Consider the following 25,026-nt stretch of genomic DNA (forward strand, 5'->3'; position numbering starts at 1 on the left):
CTTACTGCATAGCCCAGGCTGGCCTACAGTTCATGAGCTGCCAGTTTTAGATTCCTGAATGCTAGGATTACTAGTATATGCTAACATATCCTCCATTTCAAACTCGGTCTTTCTGAGGCCCCCCCACACTTGGACACAGTGCCCTAATGTAGCCCAGGTGGCCTCAAGCTTAGTGTTGTCGGGTGGCCTTGAACTTCTGATCCTCCTGTCTCTGACTCCCAAGTGGAGAGATTAAAGGCATGCCCTGCCACTCATGTTTTGATGCAGATGTGGAGGTAGAACCTAGGGTTTTCTTCGTGCTAGGCAAGTATTCTAACCATTGAGCTACTTTCCCAGTGGATTTCACACTCAAGCAGTAAAAACGTGGGTCTGCTGCCTGTTGTTTCTGTCCTGCATGTTCTCATGTGTTTCCACATGCCGCAGTGTTGGAAAGTTCACAGTGGACATTCTTGGGGCTTTCCTCTTTTAAATGTCACTGCAACAACAGTGTCCACTATTGTGTAAAATATATAAAAAGACCTTTGTAGAATGTCAGAGTTTAGAAGTGAACTTCTCCAGGTGCCATGTAGGGTCAGAAGCATGTGATAGGGGACCGTGCTCCTCACAAAACTTGTACTTCTGAAAGTTCACACAGTGAGCCCACCTACAGCTCAGTGGTGGGTATCCTTGCTGGTTGTGGGAACCTTCCCTAGAACCAGAGCACCTCATGGGCATCTAAGTTCTCAGGTCTGAGAAATGACCGCCCGTGCACCTGTCAGAATATGAATTTTATAAGATTTTACAGTAACCTAGTCCCTTCTCTGCCTTAGTGTGCTGTAGGGGAGCATCAGCTCTTGACTGCATCACTGAGAGAGCCCTAGTATGGCCAGGCTTGTGAGAATTGTGTTCCATTAGTTATTTAGTGCCTGCCTGTGTTCTTCCTGTTTGAGCAGCATCATCCACTGTGCCAAAGAAGCAAAACAGCATTGACTTAGCCGCAGTCATTCTTTTCCTGAGTTAGATTTTAGACAGCCAACCTCGAGGAAGTGGACAGCATTGTGCCTGAGGCCACCTGGAAACTAGGCCATTGCCACTTGAGGTCACTGAAGTTTGTGTCCAAAGTGTTCTCTGCATCACCTGGGTGCACTCTGCCACTGGTGTGACACCTTCCAAGGGCTCAGCCCTGTTAGCTGTCTCCTTCCTTCACTATCCTTTAGCATTGCTTCTCAGGGTGGCTGAGCTGCCCTTGATGGAGTGAAGAGGGGCTGTGCTAAGGGTGTGGGGCTCATGTACGGTGCTGGTATGCTGGTTCTGCTAAGTGCGAAGCGTAATACAATAGCCATGGGCTGGAAAGAAGGCTCAGTGGTAGCTCCCCAGGACCCATGGAGAGATAGCTATGGTGCAGTGTCTAACCCTAGAGCCAGGGAGAAGAGGACAGGGAAGTAGGTCCTGGGAATGACCTGACCAGCCAGTTTGCCACTGTGTAAGCACCAGGTTCAGTGGAGACCAACAGAGAAAGGCACTTATCAATAACCTTTTGTTCAGCCTGTCCAGCTCACAGGTATCCACACAAAGTCAGCTCTTCTGGTCAGACCAGGGAAGGAAGTTCCCCTGCCATTTGCAGAGGGCTTAATTCTTTTCTTAGCTACTGGCCCCTATGGAAATCAGATAAAAGTTACCAATCAAAAATTGCACCAGAAAATTCAGTAGCTGTCAGATGTCTGCAGTGGATTAAGAGACACCCCTCACCCACTAGTGCCCATTGCCTGGGGTTGAAGGACTGGAGTTCCCAGAGGGTCTGCATATACTTAGCTTGTGCCTTGTCCCAGTGGCCCATTTTTCCCTGGTGACATGACTTGTACTGAGAGTCCCCTACCGCTTGCGTCAGTAACTTCTTGCATCAGGTCTTAATATATCAGCCAAAGTTCATATGTCTGCACTAGGCTACCTGAAATGGGCTTTAGTGTGATTTAGAGAAATAAAAGCCAGCCTCTTTGGGGTATAGTTTATATACCTTTATAGCCTATAAATCTGCTTAAATTATCCAGTTGAGTGATGTGTGGTGCATTTGCTGAATTGAGCAACCTACCATCACAGAAGTTTCAAATGTTTTTATCATCTCTTAAAGCCAGAGTCCATTAGCAGTCACTCCCCATCCCCTCCCACCACCCAGCCCAGCTCAGCCACTCATCTTCTTTCTGCATCTATAGATTTGCTGTCTGGGCTTTGCAGATAAACGCAGCTGAGTGTGACTAGCTTTGTTCATGTAGAATGTTTTTACAGCTTGTCCCTGCACTCCCATCCACCAGCCTTCCTTTGTATTATTGCTGAGTATTGCCATACTGTCAAGCTGTGCTGTTTGGTTCATCCACTGATTTGTGCACACATGGGCTGTTCGTATTTCTTGCTTGTGAATAACACTGTTCTACACATTGATGTGCAGGCTGAGGAACTTTGCCTTGGCCACTGGTGAATAAAGCTGCCAGGTAACTTCCTGGAGTTGGAAAGGTGGGGTCAACAAATATCACACAGATAAGCACTAGCCACGTGTGCTACCACATGTGCTGGCTAGAGGGAGGGAGGGAGCATCCTCACACCTTGTAGGTACCCGGCTCAGCACCCAGTGGTTTGGTTTTGTTTTGTTTTGTAGTAGTCAGAGACAGGAGGATTTCTGAGTTCGAGGCCAGCCTGGTCTACAGAGTGAGTTCCAGGACAGCCAGGGCTACACAGAGAAACCCTGTCTCAAAAAAAAAAAAAAAGAAAGAAAAGTAGTAGGTATCGTATAAGACAGTAATTTGGGGAGTGACTCCTATGTCCCAGCCCACTGTGGGGTTATAAAGGCTAGGAGATTAGCTCCTCAGGGAAGGTATTGGATGCAATCTAAAGTCTAGCTAATCCCTCTGCAGGGAAAGCATCCCAGGTCTAACAGACTCGGATCCAGGTACTTTCTCCCACCCCCACTGTGTCAGGGATGTGCAGAGAGGCAGGGGCATTGTTGCCCTGTCTCCAAGGGCAGATTATGATTTCCATCACTAAAGACAGTATTAATTAGAGATTTTTCTTTTTGGCTTCAGACAGGGCCTCTATGTAGCCCTAGCTGTTCTAGAGTTCACTGTGTAGACCAGGCTGGCCTAGAACTCACAGAATTCTGCCAGCCTCTGCCTACCAAGTACTGGAATTAAAGATGTGTACCACCATGCCTGGCCAAGAGAAATTTTTCAACAAGGATGTTTTTCTTCCTATTACTAAGTGACCTTTTTTTCTCCCACCTTGGCTGGCCTGCCTCTGCCTATACTAGGATGAGGGCATACACCACCCCCTGCACCCACCCCCACCCACCCCATTGCCTGTTCCTAGGTTTCTGAGCCTGGTTAGGGAGGGGGATGTTTGGTTGCTTTTGCTTTTTTAAACACAGTTTCACTGTGTAGTTATGACTGGCTTCAAACTTACGGCAGTGCTCCTGCCTCAACCTCCACAAAGTACCAGCTGTAGTTGTGAGCCGCCACTCCCAGCCTGGGTACTGGTTGTTTGCTTTGTGTTTTGGCCTGGGTAGTATTGGTGTAATTTTCCTCCAGTTGACTGGTTCTGAAGGCCTGGCCTCCCTGTGCCTGCTGCTGGCTCTGTGCTTAACCAGGTTGCACTTAGGAACCTCCCACTCCTGCCCTGCAATGAGGGCATGCTCACTGCAAGAGCTCTCAGCTCCTCCCCAAGATGACCTGACTACCTGCTGGCCTGGCTGGGATCTTCTCCCTCCCGCTCACTGTGAAGGGTGGCATTGCCTACAGTTTAAACTTAGTCTTAGGAGTCACAGAGACAACTTAGGAGCAGAGAACAACCACCAAACCCAGACACTGTGGCAGATGCCAACAGGAGCCTGCTGACAGGAGCCTAATATAGCTGTCTCCTGAGAGGCTCTGCCCGTGCCTGGCAAATACAGAAGTGGATGCTCACAGTCATCCATTGGATGGAGCACAGGGTCCCCAAGGAGCTGAAGGGTGCAGCCCCATAGGAGGAACAACAATATGAACCAACCAGTACCCCCAGAGCTCCTTGGGACTAAACCACCAATCAAAGAAAACACATGGTGGGACATGTGGCTCTAGCTGTATATGTAGCAGAGGATGGCCTAGTCAGTCATCAATGGGAGGAGAGGCCCTAGGTCCTGTGAAGGTTCTATGCCCCAGTATAGGGGAATGCCAAGGCCAGGAATGGGAGTGGGTGGGTTGGGGAGCAGGGGAAGGGGTGAGGGGATAGGGGATTTTCAGAGGGGAAACTAGGAAAGGGGATAACATTTGAAATGTAAATAAAGAAAATAGTATAGATAAATGAATGGGAAAAATAAATAAACTTAGTCTTGCTGGCTTTTATTGCTCCTGACATTAAGTGGCATGGTCCTAGTCCTTTGGTAACCCTGTGTCTGCTGAAATGCGTTGTGTGAGCACATAGGGGCTCCTGTGACTGAAACAAGATGCCCTTGGAAGCAGTGTGCCACCCCCACCCCCCCAGCTTCCACAGTCTCTGCTTCACCACAAGGAGCATCCTGCAGCTCCTTTGCCACTCCTTCACCTCCCTCTCACACTTCATCCCTCTCCTTACTAGGAATGTGTGTGGAAGACAAGGATTTTACCACCACCACCTCCTCCATCCTGCCTGTCAGGCCATGGCTGTTAATTTCCAGGGGCTGGAGTTAAACATAGCATCGGGGCAGCTCCTCAAATTCAGACTCTATGAAATGAAGGGTGGCATACAGCTGCCTGTAGAAAGGTATTAAGACTATCTCACCCGTGGTTTAAATTAAAGGGCCAGTGGATTTATGTAAAATTACTTACCATCAGTTTTACATTATGGAAATGATGAAGTCACTGATAAAATATTTGCCTTCCAAGTCCAAGGACCCGAGTTTTGATGCGCAGGACATAGGTGAATCCCCAGGCTGGGGAGGTGGAGACTCAAACAGAAAGGACTTGGGATGATCAGAACTTTAAGTTCCCTCTGATTTCCCCTGTGGGCCACAAACCCATTCCTGCACCTGAATGCACACACGCATACATACACACACAGTCAGTGTTATATAGACTGCACTTTCCTATGGGTGCCCCATCTTTAGAGTTACTAAAGGTGTAATCCAGTCTTGCATTTTTGAGGATATTAAACACAGGTTCTTTATAGGCAACTAGTCCTGGTTCCTTGAGCTTACTATGTAAACCAGTATGCCCTCAAATTTGCAGAGATCTCTTGTTTCTATTGCCACTATAACTGACTTTCCTTTTTTTAAGTGTGCGTGCATGTGTTTCATATACAGACCAGTGTCTAAACAGTCCTCTAGATTAGCTAGCCAGTGAGCTGCATGGGCCCTCGTGTCTCTGCTTCCCGGTACACCACCCTGACCTGCTTTCTACATGGAGTGCCACCTCTTCTGCCTACCCCTCCCTCCTTTTTAAAAACAGTCTTAGTGACCTTTGCTAACCTAACTCTGTGTAAACCCAGGCTAGCCTCAAAGTCACAAGAGATCTACCTGCCTCTGCCTCCTGAATGTTAGGATTAAAGGCAAAAGTCACCATGTCTGCAGCTGTGAACTGATCCTCTTTCTGTATCAGCATCTCTGGATGTCTACATTTGTGTCTGGTGTTAATGGACGTTAACATTGCCTTTCAGGCCAGGCAGACCTGATGAAGCCATGTACTTGCCAGAAACACAAATCCTCTTGAGCTCCACAGGGTCCCGTCCTGATGCACCCATCCTCAGCTACAAAGAGTCTGAGCTGTGTTTCTCAAGCCAGCTTGCTGAAAGACTGCAACAACATGGGGCTGACATTGAGCTCGGGTTCCTGCCCAGTGCCACAGCAGTTATGGATCGGGCCTCAGAGTGCATCCCTTGCAGCATTGCTTTCTGTGACCTTACTTGAATAAGTATGGGCCAGTGAGATGGCCACTTGCTGCCAAGCCTGACAACCTGAGCTAGAACCCCAGGACCCTCACAATAGACTTGTACTCTGGTCATGGCACCCCCACACCCCACAATACACATTAAAAACAACACCCGCAAGTAAACGGAGTGAGTGTGCTTTCCAGTCCTGCCAGCAGCAGAGCACATTTACATTTCACGATTCTGTGCTTTGGCATCAGAATTTGCATGTAGGGTGTGGTCTGTATTTATACTGACGGAAGCCATGGCTCCAGATAGGAGACTTTCCATCCCCTCTGCTGGCCTTCGACTCCAGAGATATGTCAGCCCATGTATCCCTTACAATGTTCTGTGTCGTGTGTGTGTGTGTTAAAAGTGCATGCACTTGTGCCCTAACCCGGAAACGTATGTATCCTCAGTATCCTCACATGTGTCTTTCTTCTTTGGTTCCAGCTGACACTGAAGATGTCTGCATTGTGGAGAGATTGTTCTCAAGCAGCTTGGTGGCCATTGTCAGCCTCAAAGCCCCCAGGAAGCTGAAGGTTTGCCACTTTAAGAAGGGAACTGAGATATGCAACTACAGCTACTCCAACACAATCCTGGCTGTGAAGCTGAACAGGCAGGTGAGTGGCACCAAGCCGCTCAGACGATGAGCACTTGCCTTGCTCCCTGTGCCCTGAAGCTTTGGGTACCATCCCAAACACCGCATAAAACCAGCTGGAGTGGCACACATCTGGAGTCTGAGCATAGTGAGAGGTATAAGCAGGAGGATGAGAAGGATGGCAGCCTGTCTCCGAATAAGAGGAGTGGCTGAGGAGGTGTCTCAGTGCTAAGAGCTCTTGCTGTATAAATATAGGGACTTGAGTCTGAATCCCCAGCAGCTGCACACAAAGCCATGTGTATCTAACCTTAGCATTGCAGTGGGCAGAGGCAGGAGGATTGCTGTGCTTTACTGACCTGCCTTAGCTTCAGGTTCTCAGGAAGTGACCCTGTCTCAAGGGAATGAGGCAGAGGATAACTGAGCAGTAGTACAGGTGACATCTCTGGCTTCTAACCACCATTTTTACAAACGTGGATGCCCACACATACACGAAACCACACAAGGAAACCCAAGTGTGTACTCCCTGTTGTCCGGTGTTCCTCCCTTGTCACACACTGGGGCTTTTGGCTCAGAACCATTCATTACCTACCTCCCCAGCCCTGCACCATCATCTCTACTCACCATGCCTATCCTTTTTGGATTCTTTTTTTTTTTTTTTTTGGTTTTTCGAGACAGGGTTTCTCTGTATAGCCCTGGCTGTCCTGGAACTCCCTCTGTAGACCAGGCTGGCCTCGAACTCAGAAATCCGCCTGCCTCTGCCTCCCGAGTGCTGGGATTAAAGGCGTGCGCCACCACGCCCGGCCCTTTTTGGATTCTTAAGATGGGGTCTTTATTTAGCCCTGGCTGTCCTGGACCTTGCTATGTAGACCAGGCTGGCCTTTGGGTCCCGGTGATGCATCTGGCTCTGCCTGTGCAGTGCTGGATTAAGGTGTGCACTGCCACAGCCTGACTCCTCCATACACATGCTTAGCCAGACCCTCAGCTCCATTCTCAGCAGCTTTACTCAAGCAGTCCCACACAGGACACTGGCTTGTCCCTTCCATCATGCTCCTCAGGCACAAGTCTTACTCTCAGGTCACTGTCTGAAAGTCTGTTCCTTCTCCTTCTTTGAATTGTTACCACAACATATACTTTCCACCAAACCAATAAGACAAACCCACGTGGCCCGACTTTGTATGGAGCCTGAGGATGTTTCCTGACAGTCCTGGCCTCAGTCTGCACACAGGTAGCCACGCAGACAAGCCTCCAGCATTGCCTCTGTGGCAGCAAACACGTTCTGCAGGGAAAGGTGCCTTGGCTGTACAGCTTCCCTCCTGAGAGAGCTGGATTCCAAGGGGCGGCTTTTCTTTTTTTAAAGCAGTTAGCCAGACCTGTGTCTCCTGACTGCCTGATTAAACTAGGAGTGAGCCTAATTATCCAGTTCAGCTGGAAAGTTGTGGGACAGAATAGCTTGAGCACTTTTCAGGTCGAAGACAACAGATTCTCGTTCCTGTGCATGCTGACGTGGAGTGTGTGCCAAGCCCCTCACGGTATCAGTCCTGACTTGTCATCTACGAGTCCTGGTGTCCTGTGTTTAAAATGAATACAAACAGGATAGGGGACCTGGAGAGATGGCTTAAAGAAAAGAGCTCTTGTTGCTCTTGCCCAGCCCCCACACCACGTGGCTCACAGCCCCCTGTAACTCCAGCTGCAGGGAACCCAATGCCCTCTTAGGAGCTCCTAGGAACGAGGCACACACATATACATGCATGCATGCAAATGCACACTCACACATTTAAAACACAGTGAGTAGAACTTTACAGCAAATTAACCCCCGTGTGTATGGTGACATGGCTTGCGTGCTTCTCCTTGTATTTTACTGGTATCCCAGTTACCATGGGTTTGGGGGGCTGTGCTTTTGTGGTACTCAGGGAAAACCTCACACATGCAAAGCGTGAGCCTTTACTGCTAAGCCCATTTTTACTTTTTATTTTGTGTTGGGGCCTCAAACGTGCCATCTTCCTGCCTCAGTCTAGTAGGTGGAGGACGGGCCTGTGCTACCTCGTTGGGCTCACACAGTAGGTGCTATTATCCACTGAGCCATTGCTCCAGCCCTCACCCTGGTTTTATAAAGTAGTTTACCTTGGTAGATCTCTCCCCAGTCATCTAAGCACATGGTACTGAATTAAGTCGCCCTGTGAGAATTCATAGTGCACTAGGCATATATTGTTACGGGAGCGAATGCAAATGGCTCTAGAGCCTGATTGGCAGTGGAGCGGCAGCTGCACACATTGCTGTCTGTACAGCACCCTCATGCTGTCCCGGAGCAGGAGTCAGCTCAGGAGGAACCTAGCCCATGCCAGCCCAGGTGCTTCTTCACGCTCTGTTGTTGTTTCTAGCGGCTCATTGTGTGTCTGGAAGAGTCGCTCTACATACACAACATCCGGGACATGAAGGTACTTCATACCATCCGAGAGACACCCCCAAACCCTGCAGGTAAGCCATCGCTAAGAAGAGTCTGAGCCTGTAAAACGGTTCAGCGTGTTAAGGCACTTACCAGCAAGCCTAACTACTACCTCAATGTGGCTCCAACAATCCACGTTGTGGAAGAGAAGAACTGACGTCTGCAGCTTGTCCTCTGACCTTGCCACCGTACACAGTGGGCATGTGAACACACACGCACCAAAGGTGAACACATAGGCAGAAAACATTGAAGGCTAACCATGGGCTGTGAGGTGGCTCAGCAAGTAAACGCGCTTACTGCCAACCCTGACAAGCTGAGTGCCGCTCCCAGAGCTCACAAGCTGGAGGAGAGAATCAGATCCTTCCAGTTGTCCTCTGCCTAATGCACACCTTGGCGCACACACACTAAATAAACAGATGTAGAACGATAGAGTGAACGGTGGGAGGGTCCTCTCTGGTCTGCACAGTCAGGTATAAAATTCGGAAGATGTAAACTGACCGATCATCCCTCCTGGGGCCGTCCTCTGAGCCACCCTCTCTGTGCACCTACCTTGAGAGCATGGAAGCTCATTGGTTGGATGTGCTTAATTTAGCCCAGCCTGCTGGTCATTCTTTCATATCTGACTGACGCCAGCCTCACCCAGGGTGGCCGGGGTGGACAATGTGAGGGCTGGGGGAGGGAGTTACCTGCTACATTTTCACTGGCTTTGTTCTAGAAATGGTAATCCCGCTCTAACACTAAAAGCTCTCCTTCTAGACTCAATTTGCCTTCAGTTGTTGTGTGTCTCCACAGGCTTGTGTGCACTGTCAATAAACAATGACAACTGTTACTTGGCGTATCCAGGGAGTGCGAGCATTGGAGAGGTGCAGGTCTTCGACACCATTAACTTGGTGAGGTCCTTGAGTGGCTCTGGAGGATGTGTTTTGCTGGGAAGGCGTGCGGTGGCATCCTCAGGTTCAGTAGCATGGCTTCCTCCCGTGCTCTCCAGAGGTGGCAGAGCAGGTCTGGCTGAGCTGCCCATGTTTTACCAGCACTCACACAGTGCTGAACTCCAGGGTGTGCTTGTTGACAGAACCCAGCAAATGGGATCAGCTGCTCTGCGTGCTGCAGTCCGAGCAGTGTTTCCACGGGCCTGCCAGCCACAGGGCTCCGCTACTCATGCTGTCCTTAGTGATGGTGTTCTAGCAGCCATTTCCACCTGATGCCCCGTGGGGACAGGACTCTTGTATGACAGTCATGTTTTCTTTGTTTCCTCTTTACAGAGAGCTGCAAACATGATCCCAGCTCATGATAGTCCCTTAGCAGCCCTGGCTTTTGATGCAAGTGGGACCAAGCTTGCCACTGCTTCTGAGAAGGTATGTCTGCTGTGGCAGGGGAAACCTGGTTCAGTGGTCTCCATGAACCCTGCTCGTTCTGTTCACATAGTCCAGGTTACCAGCAGGCTTTCTGTTCCTTGGTGCGCTGTTAGAGGCTGCCAGTACTGGCTTCCTACCTCAGATGTGTTAATGCAGAGAACAGATGGGTTAGTGAGTGGTCAGTTGGCTCTGCCACTGCGAGCCTGCTCCATGGCTGAGAAGAATTGGTCACATGGTAGTAGCCAGGAAGAAAGAAGAGGGACTGAGGTCTCCTTCCAGAGACTGGAACTGACTTCCTGGAGGCCTCACCTCTGGAAGGTTCCACCACCTTCCATTAGTGCTACAGGCTGGGATTGTGGGACATATGGCAGGGAACATAAAGATGGTTCAGCAAGTGTGCATGTCAGTGCTTGTGTGCATGTGTGTATCTATACAAATGTATGTGTGCACATGGAAGGGGAGGGGCAGGGGCTGTGGCAGGAAAGAATTGATTCCTTAGGCTGTCCTGGCCCCCACCCACAAACACACACATGCACACACACACATATAATAACGTATAATAACTAAAAGAAGAGGAGGAGGAGGAGCAAATGCTTGTGTGTGGCATAAAAAGAGGAAAACATCAGGCATAGCACTGATGCAAGAAGCAGGTAGGTCTCTGAATTCAAAGCCAATCTGGTCTACACAGTGACTTCCAGGCCAGCCGGGGACATAGTGGGACCTTGTCTCAGTCTTAAAAACAACAACAACAACCAAAAAAAAAAAAAAATCACTTCAGTGGCTGTAATTTTTCTTTGTTTTGTTTCTTTTTTTTTTTTGAGACAGGGTTTCTCTGTGCAGCCCTGGCTGTCCTGGAGCTCACTCTGTAGACCAGGCTGGCCTCGAACTCAGAAATCCGCCTGCCTCTGCCTCTGCCTCCCAGCTATAATATTTTTAAACATCACTATTCTGCGACATCAATGTTGTTTCTTACATACTGTTACTGCAGGTAACGATGTTTTTAAGTCATGTGTGGATCCCAAGTACAGGTGTCTAATTATTAACATAAGAGATTCCAATAAGAAATCAGTGGGTTAAGGATGTAGTGCTTTGGTGTTGTCCACATTTGGCTTCAAGGCTCCTTGTTTCTAGATCAGTAGGCTGACTTGAAGCAATGCTACGGTGTGGGCAAGAATAGGATGGAACATTTGTGGTCTGTGGCAGCAGGAATGTGTGCTAGCCCAGAACTGGAGCTCGGAGAGGAAGCCGAGTTGCCCCTGTAAACAGGCATGGCTTATTGCTATGTAGAATGATGTGAAAAAGGAAAAGCGATTGCTCAGCTAAAATTGTGTTCTCTTTGTGTTCTCTTCCTTCCCCCTTTGTCCTCTCTCTAACCTAGGGGACTGTGATTCGGGTGTTTTCCATTCCAGAGGGACAGAAGCTGTTTGAGTTCAGGAGAGGAGTGAAGAGGTAAAGGGCTTGCACCCTGCTGCTCAGAGGTCCCTTGGGTCTCAAGTTTTCATACCTGTCCTCAAGCCAGGGGAGGTGTGGGCCCAGGCTCACCTCCTGGGACTGGTCTCAGAAGGATAGGATAACAGCAGGCCCTGCTGGGCTCCTCCCTTCTGTCTGCTCCTCTGCCTCTGAGGTCCCACCCACCTCCCCTCCCCCGACAGATATCTTGAGCTCCCTCCATGATCTGCCCATCTATAGCATCCTGCATCTGTACCTAAAACTCCCTCCCTTACTGCTACTTAAGGCACACACTAGAGCACAGTAGGACAGGGCTGGGCTGTGGTGCCTGCTGGCTTGGCTCAAGCCCTGGAGCCATCACTTTGACTAACAAGGTAGTAGCATGTCCCTTTGCCCCTGGATCTCACCTTCTCCTCTTTAAATGGGAACACAATAGAGGTGTAACTGCCTCTCCTGGACTTCATGTTGAATGCTAAGAAGTATTTAGGAATGCTTGGCTATCCTCTCTTGGGGACCTGTTCTTACCTCCCTTTTCTTGCTGGGATGTCCCCAGAGATAGAGCAGACATGTCTCGGTATCACCTTTCCAAAGCCAAGAGCCAGCTGTGATGGCCACACCTGTAATCCAAGCACTAGGCTGGGCTGTATAGTAGGTATAGAGTGTAGTGCGTGTGTCTGTATATACATATACACATATACACACTATAGTAAGTGTAGTATAGTATGGCTGTGTCTCAACCAAAACACTTCGAGAAAAGCCAAATCCCAGACACTGTGATCTTGTTCAAGGCCTGTATCTTTGGTCTTCCTCACAGCACACCTCTCTCAGTGATTCTCCTGTGTCCCTGCTTGGTGTCCCATGTCCAGTGTCTTGTTAGGAGTGTCTCTGAACTCACTATACCCCATGTCCTTCCCAACCATGCTGTCTGCTTGTGCTGCCGAGTCAAGCCTGGTGTGGGGTCTGAGTCTGGACGTGGGGCCTGACCCTCTTGAGGTAGATCTGGCATTCCTGCCCATTAGACAGACACTGAGGCAGCAGCCCAGAGTGTGCCACCTGCTGTATATACTCCATCAATGTGGAAACACTCTGGAAGTCCTAACATACCTGGAAGGGTTAAGGGAAACTCTGTTTATTCAGGCTGTGGGATGTTTATGGCCTTGGAAACATATGCTGGGGGATTGCTCTAAAACATAAGCAGCTCTGTGGACTGCCCCCCAGCCCCCGGTCAGACATTCCAGTCCCATTCTTATCCACCTAAATCTGGTTCTACGTAGTCACACAGCCTTGGTTATTTGGAATCAAAGAAAAAAAATAGATTGTTTAAAGACTAACTGAAGAGTTTTTCTTGGCTGAGTGTGATGGCTCACCTTTAGTCCCTGCACCAAGGAGGCAGAGACTGGAGGCTGGAGTGTCTTGAGTTCAAGGACAGAGCTCTAGAGAGAGACCCTGTCTCAGAATGAGGGAGTCAGGTGGTGGTAATCTGAGCACACTTGGGAAGCAGAGGTAGGAGAGTGATTATAAGTTCAAAACCAAGCTGGTCTGCATCCTAAGTCCCAGAGCAGCCGGGGTTGCACAGTAAGACGCTGTGCCAACATCTGGAGAATTGCTCTTACCTGGTTTTATCACAAGGTTTCTCTCTCCGGAGGAGGTAGACAAAAGGACAGACTTATGTAGAGCCAGTGTGTCTGTGACAAAAGTGCATCCTCAGTGGCCACAGCCCCACCCCCACAGCTGTTGCCAGTGTGTTCTGTGGTGGGCTGGGGCCTCCCTCACAGCCCTGTTCCTCAGGTGTGTGAGCATCTGCTCCCTGGCCTTCAGCATGGACGGCATGTTCCTCTCTGCATCCAGCAACACCGAAACAGTGCACATCTTCAAGCTTGAGGCTGTGAGGGAAAAGTAAGTGGCAAAGACAAGCTTGTCTTTTCTTTTTCTGTTGTTGTTTTGGGTTTTTGTTTGGTTGGTTGGTTGGTTTGGTTTAATTTTTGGTTTTTGAGACAGGGTTTCTCTATAGCCCTAGCTGTCCTGCAACTCATTCTGTAAACCAGGCTGGCCTCCACCTACCTCTGCCCCTGCACACTGGAATTAAAGACATGTACCACCTTACCTGACTAAAATCCAGCTTTTCTAACAGGGTTTGTCGGGAGTGGGAGGCACTGAGGATGGCACAGCGGAGTGTTTCAGGGATATACTACCACTGAGCTAGCTGGTCGCTGCTTTTAAAGGGTTGATTAGGTGGCTCAGTGGGTAAAGATGCTAAGCCTGACAACCTGAGTTCCATTCTGGGGAACCAGGTGGTGAAAGGAGAAAAATAATTAATGTACATTGTCCTCTGACCTGTGTATATACATACACATACAACACACACACACACACACACTTTAAATTTATCTAAAAATAAAAAAATACTCAAAATTGTAAACTGTCCATGATCACCAAAAGACATGGCCCAAGGACACGGTTTCTTGGTGCAGGCTCACTCTGGCTGTAGGGTAGGCACAACACTACCAAGACCAGTTTGAGCAGGAGACCTGTGCTGGGAGGATGTTGTGGTACACCAGGGTGCTAAGGCGTGAGGGCAGATATCAGGGTCCCCAGGGTATCTCCTGGTCAGTATCTGTGTGTCCCCACTCTGGAAAGACAGTCACAACTCCAGGACTCATAGGCTAGCAAGGAGCTGGGTGCTTCCATCTTAAACGTAAGTCCCTGAAACAGATGCATGGTAGAGAGACTCCTTGTCTTTTCCCCCCAGGAATTCAAAGAGCATCCACTGAGGCTAGTATTAATGGGACCTGTGTCCCTCCAAGGGCCCACATTGTTAAGCAGCGTCCTGACTCCCACAGGTAGTCCTGCCCTCCGTGTAAGTGTGGTCAGGAGCATGCATGCTAAGGAAATGCGATGGGTCTTTCCTGAAGTGGGAGTGTGGCTTGGGTTGGGAGCTCCTGCTGGAATGCTCTCTGACGTAGCCGTGGCCACTGGGCCGGAAGAGAGCAGGATGCTCCGTGCCTTCCATGGCCCATCTTTGTCAGGCTCTGCAGTTGGCAGTGAGAACGCAGTCTCACCTGTGTGATGGTCTTCCTTCCAGACCTCCGGAAGAGCCCACCACCTGGACTGGCTACTTTGGGAAGGTTCTCATGGCATCTACCAGCTACCTGCCCTCACAAGTGACAGAAATGTTCAACCAGGGCAGGGCCTTCGCCACTGTCCGCCTGCCATTCTGTGGCCACAAAAACATCTGCTCACTAACCACGTGAGTACAAACTGAGCCTGCGGCCCCACCCCCTGCCCATGCATACAGAGCCAGGGACAGTCACTGCACTTGCTGCTAGGTTGCAGAGTGCATGTGACGCTGTCTAGCCTGTCCAAGCCTGGTTTCCATCGAGTACTACCTAGGTGTCTGGCGTTCTCACCACAGAGCCTTCTTTGCATTGCGCAGGGTGTCTGTGTTGGTGGGAAACATCAAGTCAGATAGTAGGAAATTAACACTGTTTAGTGGAAGCATCCGGGGGACAGAGGTCCTGCCTGTACGGTTGGGATTGTCACCGTGGAGTGCCGGCAAGCTTGTCTGTAAGACAGGTGATGGACGGCTCTGCTCTGGGCTTCAGTTGTGTCTTCTAACTCGAGTAGCTACAGAGGCTGCAGTTCTGGGGTTCTGCTAAAGTGGGCACAAGCAGGTTTGGAAACTGTGGACAGGCCCACCCTCAGGCTGGGAGCTGCTCAGTGAGCACCCACGTAATAGCCAGATATGCTCACAAGTGCCTGTTTTCAGCACTAAGGGAGGCAGGGACAAGTATGTCTCTGTGATTTGATGCCAGCCTCTATCCAGGTTCGGTGGAACAAAGCCCAGAGTGGTAGAGCAGGAGATCTCAAACCCTCTGGCTTCCCCACGGGCATGCGTAGATGGGTGCGTGTATGTATAACACACAGGGAAGAGAAAATGCCCACCTTAGTGACCAGCGAAACTGACAGCTCCCCTGCTCCACCACGCGTTCTTTGGGACTCAGTGTGTGCTCACACCCAGGCCATCCTTGGCCTTGCCCGCTTCGCTCTGAGGAGCCCAGGTACTGTCATCACCTAATGCGCTGGCTGGTGGCTTTCTTCCTAGCTCTGCTGAGATGTAGGTTTAGTCACATGCCTTTTGTGAGGGGAAAAACAGTTCTCCTTCTGAAACATAAAAGCAGCTGCTTCTCCGTAGAATTCAGAAGATCCCACGATTGCTGGTAGGAGCATCAGATGGCTATTTGTACATGTACAACCTGGACCCCCAGGAGGGCGGCGAGTGTGCGCTGATGCGTCAGCACAGGTGAGGCTGCTCTGCGTGGCGGGTGGTCTGCAGCTGTGGGTACGGTGGTGGGTCTGTTCATCCATCCCCTGAAGGCGGGTGCTGACCTGTGCCATTCACAGGCATTGGCTCCCATCGAGATTCATTCCTCTGGTGTTGAGAGCCTTCCACTTTCCCTTGCTGGCCACAGGATGCCATTCGGGGAGAGGAGGGAGACATGCCTGAGGCTGTGATGGTGACGATTGATTGGGTGGCTCCCCAGGTCCCTGCTGAGGGTGAGGCTTGGGGTCTATAGTAAGGTGTCTCCCCAGGAGCCTGCTGACCTCAGGATCCAGGCTGGGGATGCATAGGCGGTGATTGAGATGCGTGTCGCATCTGATAAGAGTCATGTTGGTGGGAGTGTCACGTCAGGCAAGAACACACATCTGTGGCAGTTTCTTGACTGGCGTCTTCGGCCCCAGGCGATGCTATCCGTATGTCCAGCTGTCCTTCTGGAGCAACTTGTTTAGTTTGAGATAGGTCTTGCTCTGTAGCCAAGGCTGGCCTCAAACTAAGGGGAAATCTTCCTGCCTCAACCTCCCGAGAATGAGCCATCACACCAGACTTGACACAGTGAGTCTGACCGTGTTCATTTACTGTCTCCAGGCTTGATGGCAGTATGGAGACGACCAGTGAAATCGTAGACTCTGCATCTCATGACTGCCCCTTAGCAACGCAGACATACGGCACAGCAGCTGCCAAAGGTGCCTATGTGCCCTCGTCCCCCACAAGACTTGGGAAAGGGCAGGACGCCAACTTAGAAGGTAACTGAGCATTCGCTTCCGGGGCACATCCACCTGTGCTGTCCCTGGAAGTACTGCCTCCCGTGAAGCCATGGACCGGGGCTTCTTTCCACGGCTTGGGAAAGTGAACTAATATTCTTCATTTTGGGGGGAAAGGCAGTCATTGTGGCCAGAGACTCGGGCTGCGTGTGAGCTCACCTAGCCTACTCCCTCCCTGTGTAAGAGGTGTCCTAATGTATGACGTGCAGAGGCTGCCCGTCCTGACCTCCATCATGCTTTAAGTTCCCTAAACTTGAGAGAGGTGCTGCCTCCATGTTGGGGAGCATCCCTTCAGCTGTACCCCAGGACGGTGTCTCCAGTTAGAATCCCATAGAGTCCCTTAGTCACTCAGGAGTGCATTCAGCTACCACTGCTTACTGTAGGTGCGGGCCTAGTGCATGCTGGGAAGTGAGTGGCATCATCTGGCTCTACCTGAGGCTGTAGAGGCCTCACTCTGACCAGGCTGGGAGAGTCTTAGTGTGGCCATAGCTCAGAACCAAGTACCATCTCCTGGACACGCCCTGTGGTTGGTGCGGCAGGATCATCTGCTGGTCCCAGCTCTCTGAGGGTGCCACTCCTGTCTCTGCAGCCTACACAGATGACCTGGGTGCTGTGGGTGGTGCATGCCTAGAGGATGAAGCCAGTGCTCTGCGCCTGGATGAAGACAGCGAACATCCTCCCATGATTCTCCGGACTGACTGATCCTGACCTGTGAACTCCGGCCCAGGAGCAGACAACACTGCCTGGCTGAGGACTTGAGCATTGCTGCTATGAACTTTGACCTGAATTGAGGGAGAGGATGGCAGAGACTTAAAGCAGAGGTTGTAGTTATAGCCTATTCATACTGTTGAGAAAATACAGTTTTCACTTCAGTGACTTTAATCCTGCTTATGAATTTAGCTTTTTATTTTCTCTCACTCTTTAATTTTTTTTAATCTTTTTTTTTTCTTTTTTCTTTTTCTTTTTTGCCAAAATTAACTATTTGGTGAAGTCTGTGGAGTCTCCTTGCTTTGCATGTGTGATGTGCCAAGCCAGCATAGGAGAGAGAGTGGAGTGGCCACTCCATAGCAAGCCACAGTCATCAGGTCTCATGCCAGGGCACGCATGAAGAAGTCTGCGTGCAGCGATTCTGCAGGGACAGGGCCCATGTGCCCACCAAGACCAGCCAGGGCACCAGTGGACAGTGGCCTCTGTCAGGAGTCCTCTTGCCCTACTGCCCCACCTGGGCCATTTTCCCTCCCAATTTATTAAACTCTTTCCAGATTGGATCATTCTGGGACTAGCTTCCTCCACTGGAGGACTGTTGTTCTGGGTCCTAGTCTCCATGGGCATCTTGAGAGGGAGAGGGCCAGTTTCTGTTCTCTGTGCCTTCTCTTCTGACAGGTGAACTTGGCAGTCTACCAGGGCAGCCTGGAACCTCGAAAGGTGATATCTCAGTGTCGTTAAATGCTCTGTCTCCTCCTGTCCCCATCCATAACTGTGACTTGGTTTTTATTGTTGTTGTTGTTTTTAAAGGAGAGTCTATAGCTATTCCAATTCCCAAAAAAGCACAAAGGTGTAAGGATGCTAGGTCAGGGTCAGCCTCTGCTGACCTGGAGCAGTGCTGTCTGCCAGAGGCTCTTCTCCCTCCCCAGAAAGAGCAGAGAGTAGAGGGGCCCCTCCCCATCCCGGGGAGGCGGCAGGAGACTCCCTCCTGGGGTGATGTGCCTTTTCTTTTGATCTTACAAGGGCAGGAAAGTGAGGTCAGATGTCAGTGCTGCCCTGCGCCTGTCTGCTTTTGATTGTTTGCTGTCTTTGGGGAAGGTGTGGTCTCACACTACACCCCAGGCTCTGGAACTCACTATAAAGCCCAGGCTGGTCTCAGACTTAAAGTAGTCCCCCTGCCTCAACTTCCTGTTAATTGGAATTACAGGTACTGCTGTGCTGGGCTCTGTTCTCAGCTCTATAGAATAAGAAGTTGAGGTCCTCAAATCTGCATTCTAAAGAACAGAGCCCAGCAGTGAAGCCCAAGGGTGTGGCAGTGGCTTCTGCACTATGGCTTTAGGTGCAGGGGTTTTGGAGCAGGAAATCTGGATAATGTTGGGGTACCAGGTTAATCCAGCCCAGGTCAGGCATCCGGATAAGAGGGACTACAGGTAGCTAGCTGCCTTCAGGCCAGTGTGGTTATGTCTGGTAGAGTATATCTGCAGGGTGCCTGTAGCTAAATCTGCTGAGGTTCCCTGTTCCTGCTGTTCAAGGATGGCTAATCACATAATTGGGGTTTGAGGGACACCCACTGTTAGTTCTGGCTGCTGTTGGCACCTGTGCCCTGGAGCATCCGAGGAGCCAAACAGTGAGGCAGGGTTAGGCTGTGTGTGCTGGACTTTAAACTATGAATGTCCTGGACCCTAATGACCTGGGACGACCCCAGCCTGTGGCCAAGTTCAGTGACTACTTCACTGGGAGACTAAAACTGGCCTTCACAGGAACTGACTGTGGGAAGCACACGGGGCTGATTGGGAGCTGGGGTTTCCTGGAACCAAAGAGTGTGGCTGTTGCGCTGGTGACCTTGGCTTTGTGCTCTGGGTTTAGAGCTCAGCTCCCTCTGCTGAGGTCTCTCTAGGGAGCTGGGGTTTCACAGACAGTTGGAGCTCATGTCTCCCTAAAGCATGGTTTCCTCACTTGGAAACTTGGTCAGAAAAAGGCCGCTCCTGGAGTCTGGGGCTGTGCCTTCCATCAGTGGTCTTGCCAGGCTAGGCAAATTTGGTGAGCCTTCCTCTCTTGGGACAGATGTGCCCATCCCACAGAGGTCAGAAAAGCAAAGGATTAGGCTCTGTGACCTCAGGCAATCCGTACAGCACTCGCAGGCCTCAGGTGAGGGAGAGAGTGGCTGGCTGAGGTCAGCACTCGCTGTTGGGATGCAGACAGTAGAGCCAGGCCTCAGCAGGACTCAGGTCCAAAGGTAAGAGAACATTTTGGAATCTGGTGTGACACACACCTGTAATCCCAGCAGTCAAGAGAGTGAGGCAGGAGCATGGCTGTAAATTTGAGGCCAGCCTAGACTATATACTCCTGGGCAAACCTGGCCTACAGAGTGAGACCCTGTCTCAAAAAACCAAAGGATGATGACTTTAAGAAAAGAAAGAAAAAAAAACAAAAACAACGGGGAATGGGAGTTGTAAAACCCCCCAAAATTTTATAAGATTAGTGTGGATTGGGACCAAAGCTTTTGTATTTTCTCAGACAATGAAAGCAAGAGTTGGAGTCCCTTGTCCTGCCTACACCAACAAGTGTGAGCTAGGGGCAGGTCTCAGGGGTCTGAGGTTGGACTGTACGAGAACCCTACCTCACAGGGCTGTTGTGAGGTGTGTGGGGGCATGTCCTGTGGGTACCCAGTGCTGGGGCTGGCCAGCAATGGACTCCAATAAACACTAAAACTGAAAACTCCCAGAGTCAAGTGCATGGTTTTTGTTCAGCTCTGCTCTCTGCCTACACAGCTGGGTGGAAGACGGTCTTGCAGTGGAGGGTGTGTGGAGGGAGCCTGTCTTGCCTGGACCATTACTGCAGGTTTGAGAGCACATGCAGGTTTCAGCAATGTCCTGCCTAGCCCACCTGGAGCATCCCAACTCTGCCCTCTCGTGGATGCTGAGAGCTTCAAGGCTGCAGCTCCTGCCAAATCGGCTTGGACACTTGGCTCTCACAGTTTGACTTGGAGACGAGGCTCGACAGCAGGTGTGTTACTTGGAAAAGACCAGAGTATTTTGGTCACAGCTCAGCTAAGACGAGGACTGTGTGCCTTGCTCAGCTCCACTCTCCGTGGTTCTTTTTGTTTTATTTTTGAAATGATCTTACAACTTAGCCCAGGCTGCAGTCAGACTTAAGATGATGTGCCTCTGCCTGCCTTGTTCTGGGACTACAGGCCCAAGCCAGCACATCCGAGCTTTTATCAAGACATCATAAAGATGCATGCTCCGATGGCCCCGTGCCCCCAGTCGTAGCTCCTGCCCTCTGCATGCTAACAATGACCAGATCACTTGTTCGGAACATCTGGTGTCTGAGGTGTGAGGAGAGCTGGACCAAGTGCCCTCCTCACACTGTGCGAGAAGTGTCTCCCCGGGGGATGAAGCCTGTTGGAAATGCACACTAACAGCTGCCTGCCGAGCACAAGGGCTTCATTGATTAAGTTCTTGCCCTACGGTAATCTTTGACCTGTCTTAGACTATATTTGCACTCTGCGGGGTTTGGGAAACCCAAGGGAAAGAGAAGGAACAACTCTGGATTTGGGGGCAAGATCAACTCTTCTTTGGTGTCTGACAAGGAATAGCATTTTATTTTGAAAAATTAAACCTTTTTCAAGCTTGATGCAAGGGGACTGCCCTGATCACCACCCCCCACCCCCACCCCTGTCTAATTCTATACTGGGATGCACCTGAAAAGTATTCATTTCTACATTTCCTTCTACGGTAAAGGTATTGCAGGTATGTGTGTTTGCAGGTATGTGTGTTTGTGAGTGCCTGTGTTCTGTCTGTGTCTGTCTCCCCCGCCCCTCCCCAAGCCACAATGATTGCAAGTCTCCATATCAGAGCTGGGTAATATGGTACATGCCTGTTATCCCAATATCAGGGAGGAGTCAGAAGGATCAGAAGTTTAAGGACACCCTCAGCTACACAGAGAATCACTCTGAGCTGCATCAATACCCTGTGTCACCAGGCAGCCGTGGTGCACACCTTTAATCTCAGCACTTGGGTGACAGAAGCAGATGGACCCAGCCTGGTCTAAAGAGCAAGTTCTAGAATAGCCGGGGCTCCATAGAGAAACTGTCTCAGGATGGGGAGCAGAGGGTGGAGGGGACCCTACCTCAATGGGCTGAAGAGAGAGAGTGCAGGGGTTAAAAGCATTGTTGGCCCTTCCAGAGGACCCAGGTTCAGTTCCCAGCATCCACATGGTAGCACACAACTATCTACAATTCAGGGGATCTGAAGTCCTCCTCTTGGCACTAGCCACTTAGGTAGTTCCTATACTTTTTTTTTTTTCCCAGGTTTTCAAAACAGGGTTTCTCTGTGTAGCCCTGGCTGTCCTGAAAATCACTTTGTAGACCAGGCTGGCCTCAAACTCAAATCCACCAGCCTCTGTCTCCCAAGTGCTGGGATTAAAGGCGTGCACCACCACCACCTGGCTCCTATACATTTATATAGGCATTAACACCTATTTTTTAAAATGACTTAGAAATGGCCTCTGGTTAAGAGTGCTTGCTGCTCCTGCAGACGACCTGAGTTTCCCCAGCACCCACATCAGCTCACAGTGATGTAATTCCAGGCCCAGAGGCTCCCCCAAACTCACACACCACCACCACCACACACACAGTTAAAACTAATAGCGCTTTAGAGAGATGGCTCAGCAGTCATGAGCACTTACTGTACCCACAACTCCAGTTCCTGGAGATCCAACACTCTTGTGGCCATGGAGGGCAGCGCACATGTGCACAGGCATAGATAGATGGAAACAACACCCATGCACTTAAAGGCCAGCGTGGGCTATGGCATGTGTTCACGGCCCTGTCTTCAAGAGTCACTGGGATGAGCCGGGTGTGGTGGTGCACACCTTTAATCTCAGCACTCGGGAGGCAGAGGCAGGCGAATTTCTGAGTTCGAGGCCAGCCTGGTCTACAAAGTGAGTTCCAGGACAGCCAGGGCTATACAGAGAAACCCTGTCTTGAAAAAACAAACAAACAAACAAACAAAAGTCACTGGGATGGCTCAGCAAGTAGATGCATTAGTGTGCAGGACTGGCAACTTGAATTTGATCCCTACAAGGCAAGGACAAGTGACTACTGCAAGTTGTCCTCAGGTGTTCCATGGTCCACACACTACACCTGTAATTCTAGGTACTTGGGAGTCTGAGGCAGGAGCATCGGAAGTTCAAAGCCTTCTGGAATAACATAATGAACCTGTCTCACAGAATGATCGGACAAGGCTACAGAGCTGGCTCCATGCTTAAGAATGGTTGCTGCTCTTGTAGGAGACCAGAGTTTGGTTCCCAGCATGCATGTCAGGTAGTTCACAACCACCTGTAACTCCAGCTCCAGGATCCAGTGTCCTCTTCTGAACCCCAAAGCCACCTGCACTCACCCACACAGACCATATATAACCCACATGCACACACACTTTGAAGAAATGTTGAACACATGAAAAGGCTGGGACATACCTCTGGTAGAGCTCATGCCTAGCATGTTCGTGAGGCCCTGGGTTCAAGTCTTACTACCATCAAAAGAACAGTACTAAAGAAGGCCCCAGAAGCCTCCCTGATCACTCTCTATCCAGGAAGAGCCCACAATAGCTCCAAGACCCCACAGATCTCCAGCCAACCTTGCCCTAGACAAGGTCCTTGCCCATGGACACTAGAGTGTCCATGTCCCGTGAGTGTGGCCTCCCAGCTGCGCCAGCAAGGTCTTACAGTCCACAGAGCTAATCAATCTTCATCACATGGCCTCCCTTATAGGAAAAAGTGACAGTCAGGTTGTTAATCATGTGTAAATATACCCCATAGACACAAATAATAATAATAAAAAAAAACTAATTATAGGAGCTGATGAGGCAGCTTGGTGGGTTACAGCATCCGTTGGTCTGCAGAGGATCAGGGTTATGCTCCCAGCACCCTGCATGGTGGCAAACGGCCTAAGTTCAGTTCCAGATGCCCTCCTCTGGCTTCCTTGGACACCATATGCAAATGGTGCACAGACAGACAGGTGAAGCACACACACACACACACAAATAAATAAAACATTTTTTTAAAAAGTCATTAAGACAGGGAAGATGTCTCAGTAGGTCAAGGCACTTAACCCCAGGAGCCACATGAGAAGAATTGACTTCAGCATGCACACACAAAGGTTGTAACATAGTTAAAACATGCTAACGTCTGGAAACAGATGCTCCAGGCCAGGGCACATGTGCTCATCACAACCCAGCCTTGGGGCTCTGTGAAGGCAGCCCTCAATATTGATTGTGGCTGACTCCTGGAGCCAGGGGGTCATCTGTAGTCACTGGGGACACTGCAAGAGGCAGCCTGTAAACCCTAGGGCCCCAGTCAGGACTGGCCTCTGGAGGACAATGGATTGGCCTTGCTCTTCTCTCAGCCACTAGATGGCACAAGTCTCACGACTGCCTGTGTTTGTGGGACCTGAATTGCTCATTAGGGGTCCCCCAGCAGGGTGGGGAGGGGCGTCCTTGAAACTGACCAGTTAGACTCCAGGAGCCTCAGTGCGAACTGGTCTCAAAATTCCAAATGCAAACATGACACAAATACACAATCCATTTTAAAGATATTTATTTGGTATGTATATGATGTATAAATATCAAGGGGCACCACGGCCCTCAAAGACCATGATTTCTGCTTCTAACACAGTGAGAATGTGTCTCTAGTACAGCACTCACTCAGTGCTCATCAAAGGCATGTCTCTGGGGTACTTTGTCCTCAGGGAGAGGTGGGGAAAATGAGATACCAGTGCTGTGTGGTATGAAGTCCCCACAGACTCAGCACTTGATCCCCAACTGGAGACAGAGGTAAAAGAATCCTGGAGCCCATCCCAGATGAGGAGACAAAGACAGTCACTCTGAGAAAACCCAGATATAGTGTCTGGCAAGAGTGGGTCTCAGTACCCATTGCCCAGGAAAATGGAGGACACTGAAAAAGAGCCAGAGTTCCAGTCAGGAGATCTGTCTGGTCCCAAGGTTGCCATCCTGGGATGTGGACCATAGTGGATCCAGCAGGAGGACCACTGTAGACATATTACCCACACTGGCCCAAAGCCACCATGGCATCTCTAGGACCAGGCTGACAAATGGCCATCGCAAGACAGCCCCAGCTGGGCCCTGTATCCATCCCTCCTTCCTTCAGGTGGCTTCTTGTCAGCAGGGCATAAATAATTTTATGCCCTCAATTACATCAGCAGATGAAATGTGGTGTCAGCAGATGAATGTAAGTCATTCATTTGCTTCAAGCAGACTCAGCAGGCAAAGCTGGGGGACCTTAATGGATGCTGGGCCCCACGGATGAGACCTGATCTGTTCAAACAAGTCCTGTGCTGAGTTTCAGGGAACGACTGCTCCTGCTATATTTTGCTTTCTTCTTGTGCCTTGGACAAGTTCAAGGGGTTGGCCCCTTGCTTCCATCTCTAAGGCAGGGCTCAACTTTTGGGGATTTGGAGTCCCACAGATAGG

The 25,026-nt window shown here is 50.2% G+C and overlaps 1 protein-coding gene across 1 annotated transcript in view; it reads left to right on the forward strand.

The window, feature by feature from the left end:
* The window catches only part of Wipi2 (WD repeat domain, phosphoinositide interacting 2), a 39,372-nt gene extending 19,118 nt beyond the window's left edge, over positions 1-20,254 (forward strand). Inside the window, exons 3-12 of the mRNA XM_021162403.3 lie at positions 6,337-6,506; positions 8,863-8,959; positions 9,720-9,817; positions 10,190-10,282; positions 11,661-11,731; positions 13,520-13,627; positions 14,814-14,978; positions 15,924-16,031; positions 16,656-16,813; positions 17,421-20,254. Of these exons, the coding sequence (XP_021018062.1) occupies positions 6,337-6,506; positions 8,863-8,959; positions 9,720-9,817; positions 10,190-10,282; positions 11,661-11,731; positions 13,520-13,627; positions 14,814-14,978; positions 15,924-16,031; positions 16,656-16,813; positions 17,421-17,533 (1,181 nt within the window). The 3' untranslated portion in view covers positions 17,534-20,254. The remainder of the gene's footprint in view (positions 1-6,336; positions 6,507-8,862; positions 8,960-9,719; positions 9,818-10,189; positions 10,283-11,660; positions 11,732-13,519; positions 13,628-14,813; positions 14,979-15,923; positions 16,032-16,655; positions 16,814-17,420) is intronic.
* Positions 20,255-25,026: the final 4,772 nt, after the last annotated feature.

Source organism: Mus caroli, unplaced genomic scaffold (genome assembly GCF_978045245.1).
Source record: "Mus caroli unplaced genomic scaffold, Mus_caroli_1 scaffold_4, whole genome shotgun sequence".
Classification (NCBI taxonomy): Eukaryota; Metazoa; Chordata; class Mammalia; order Rodentia; family Muridae; genus Mus; species Mus caroli.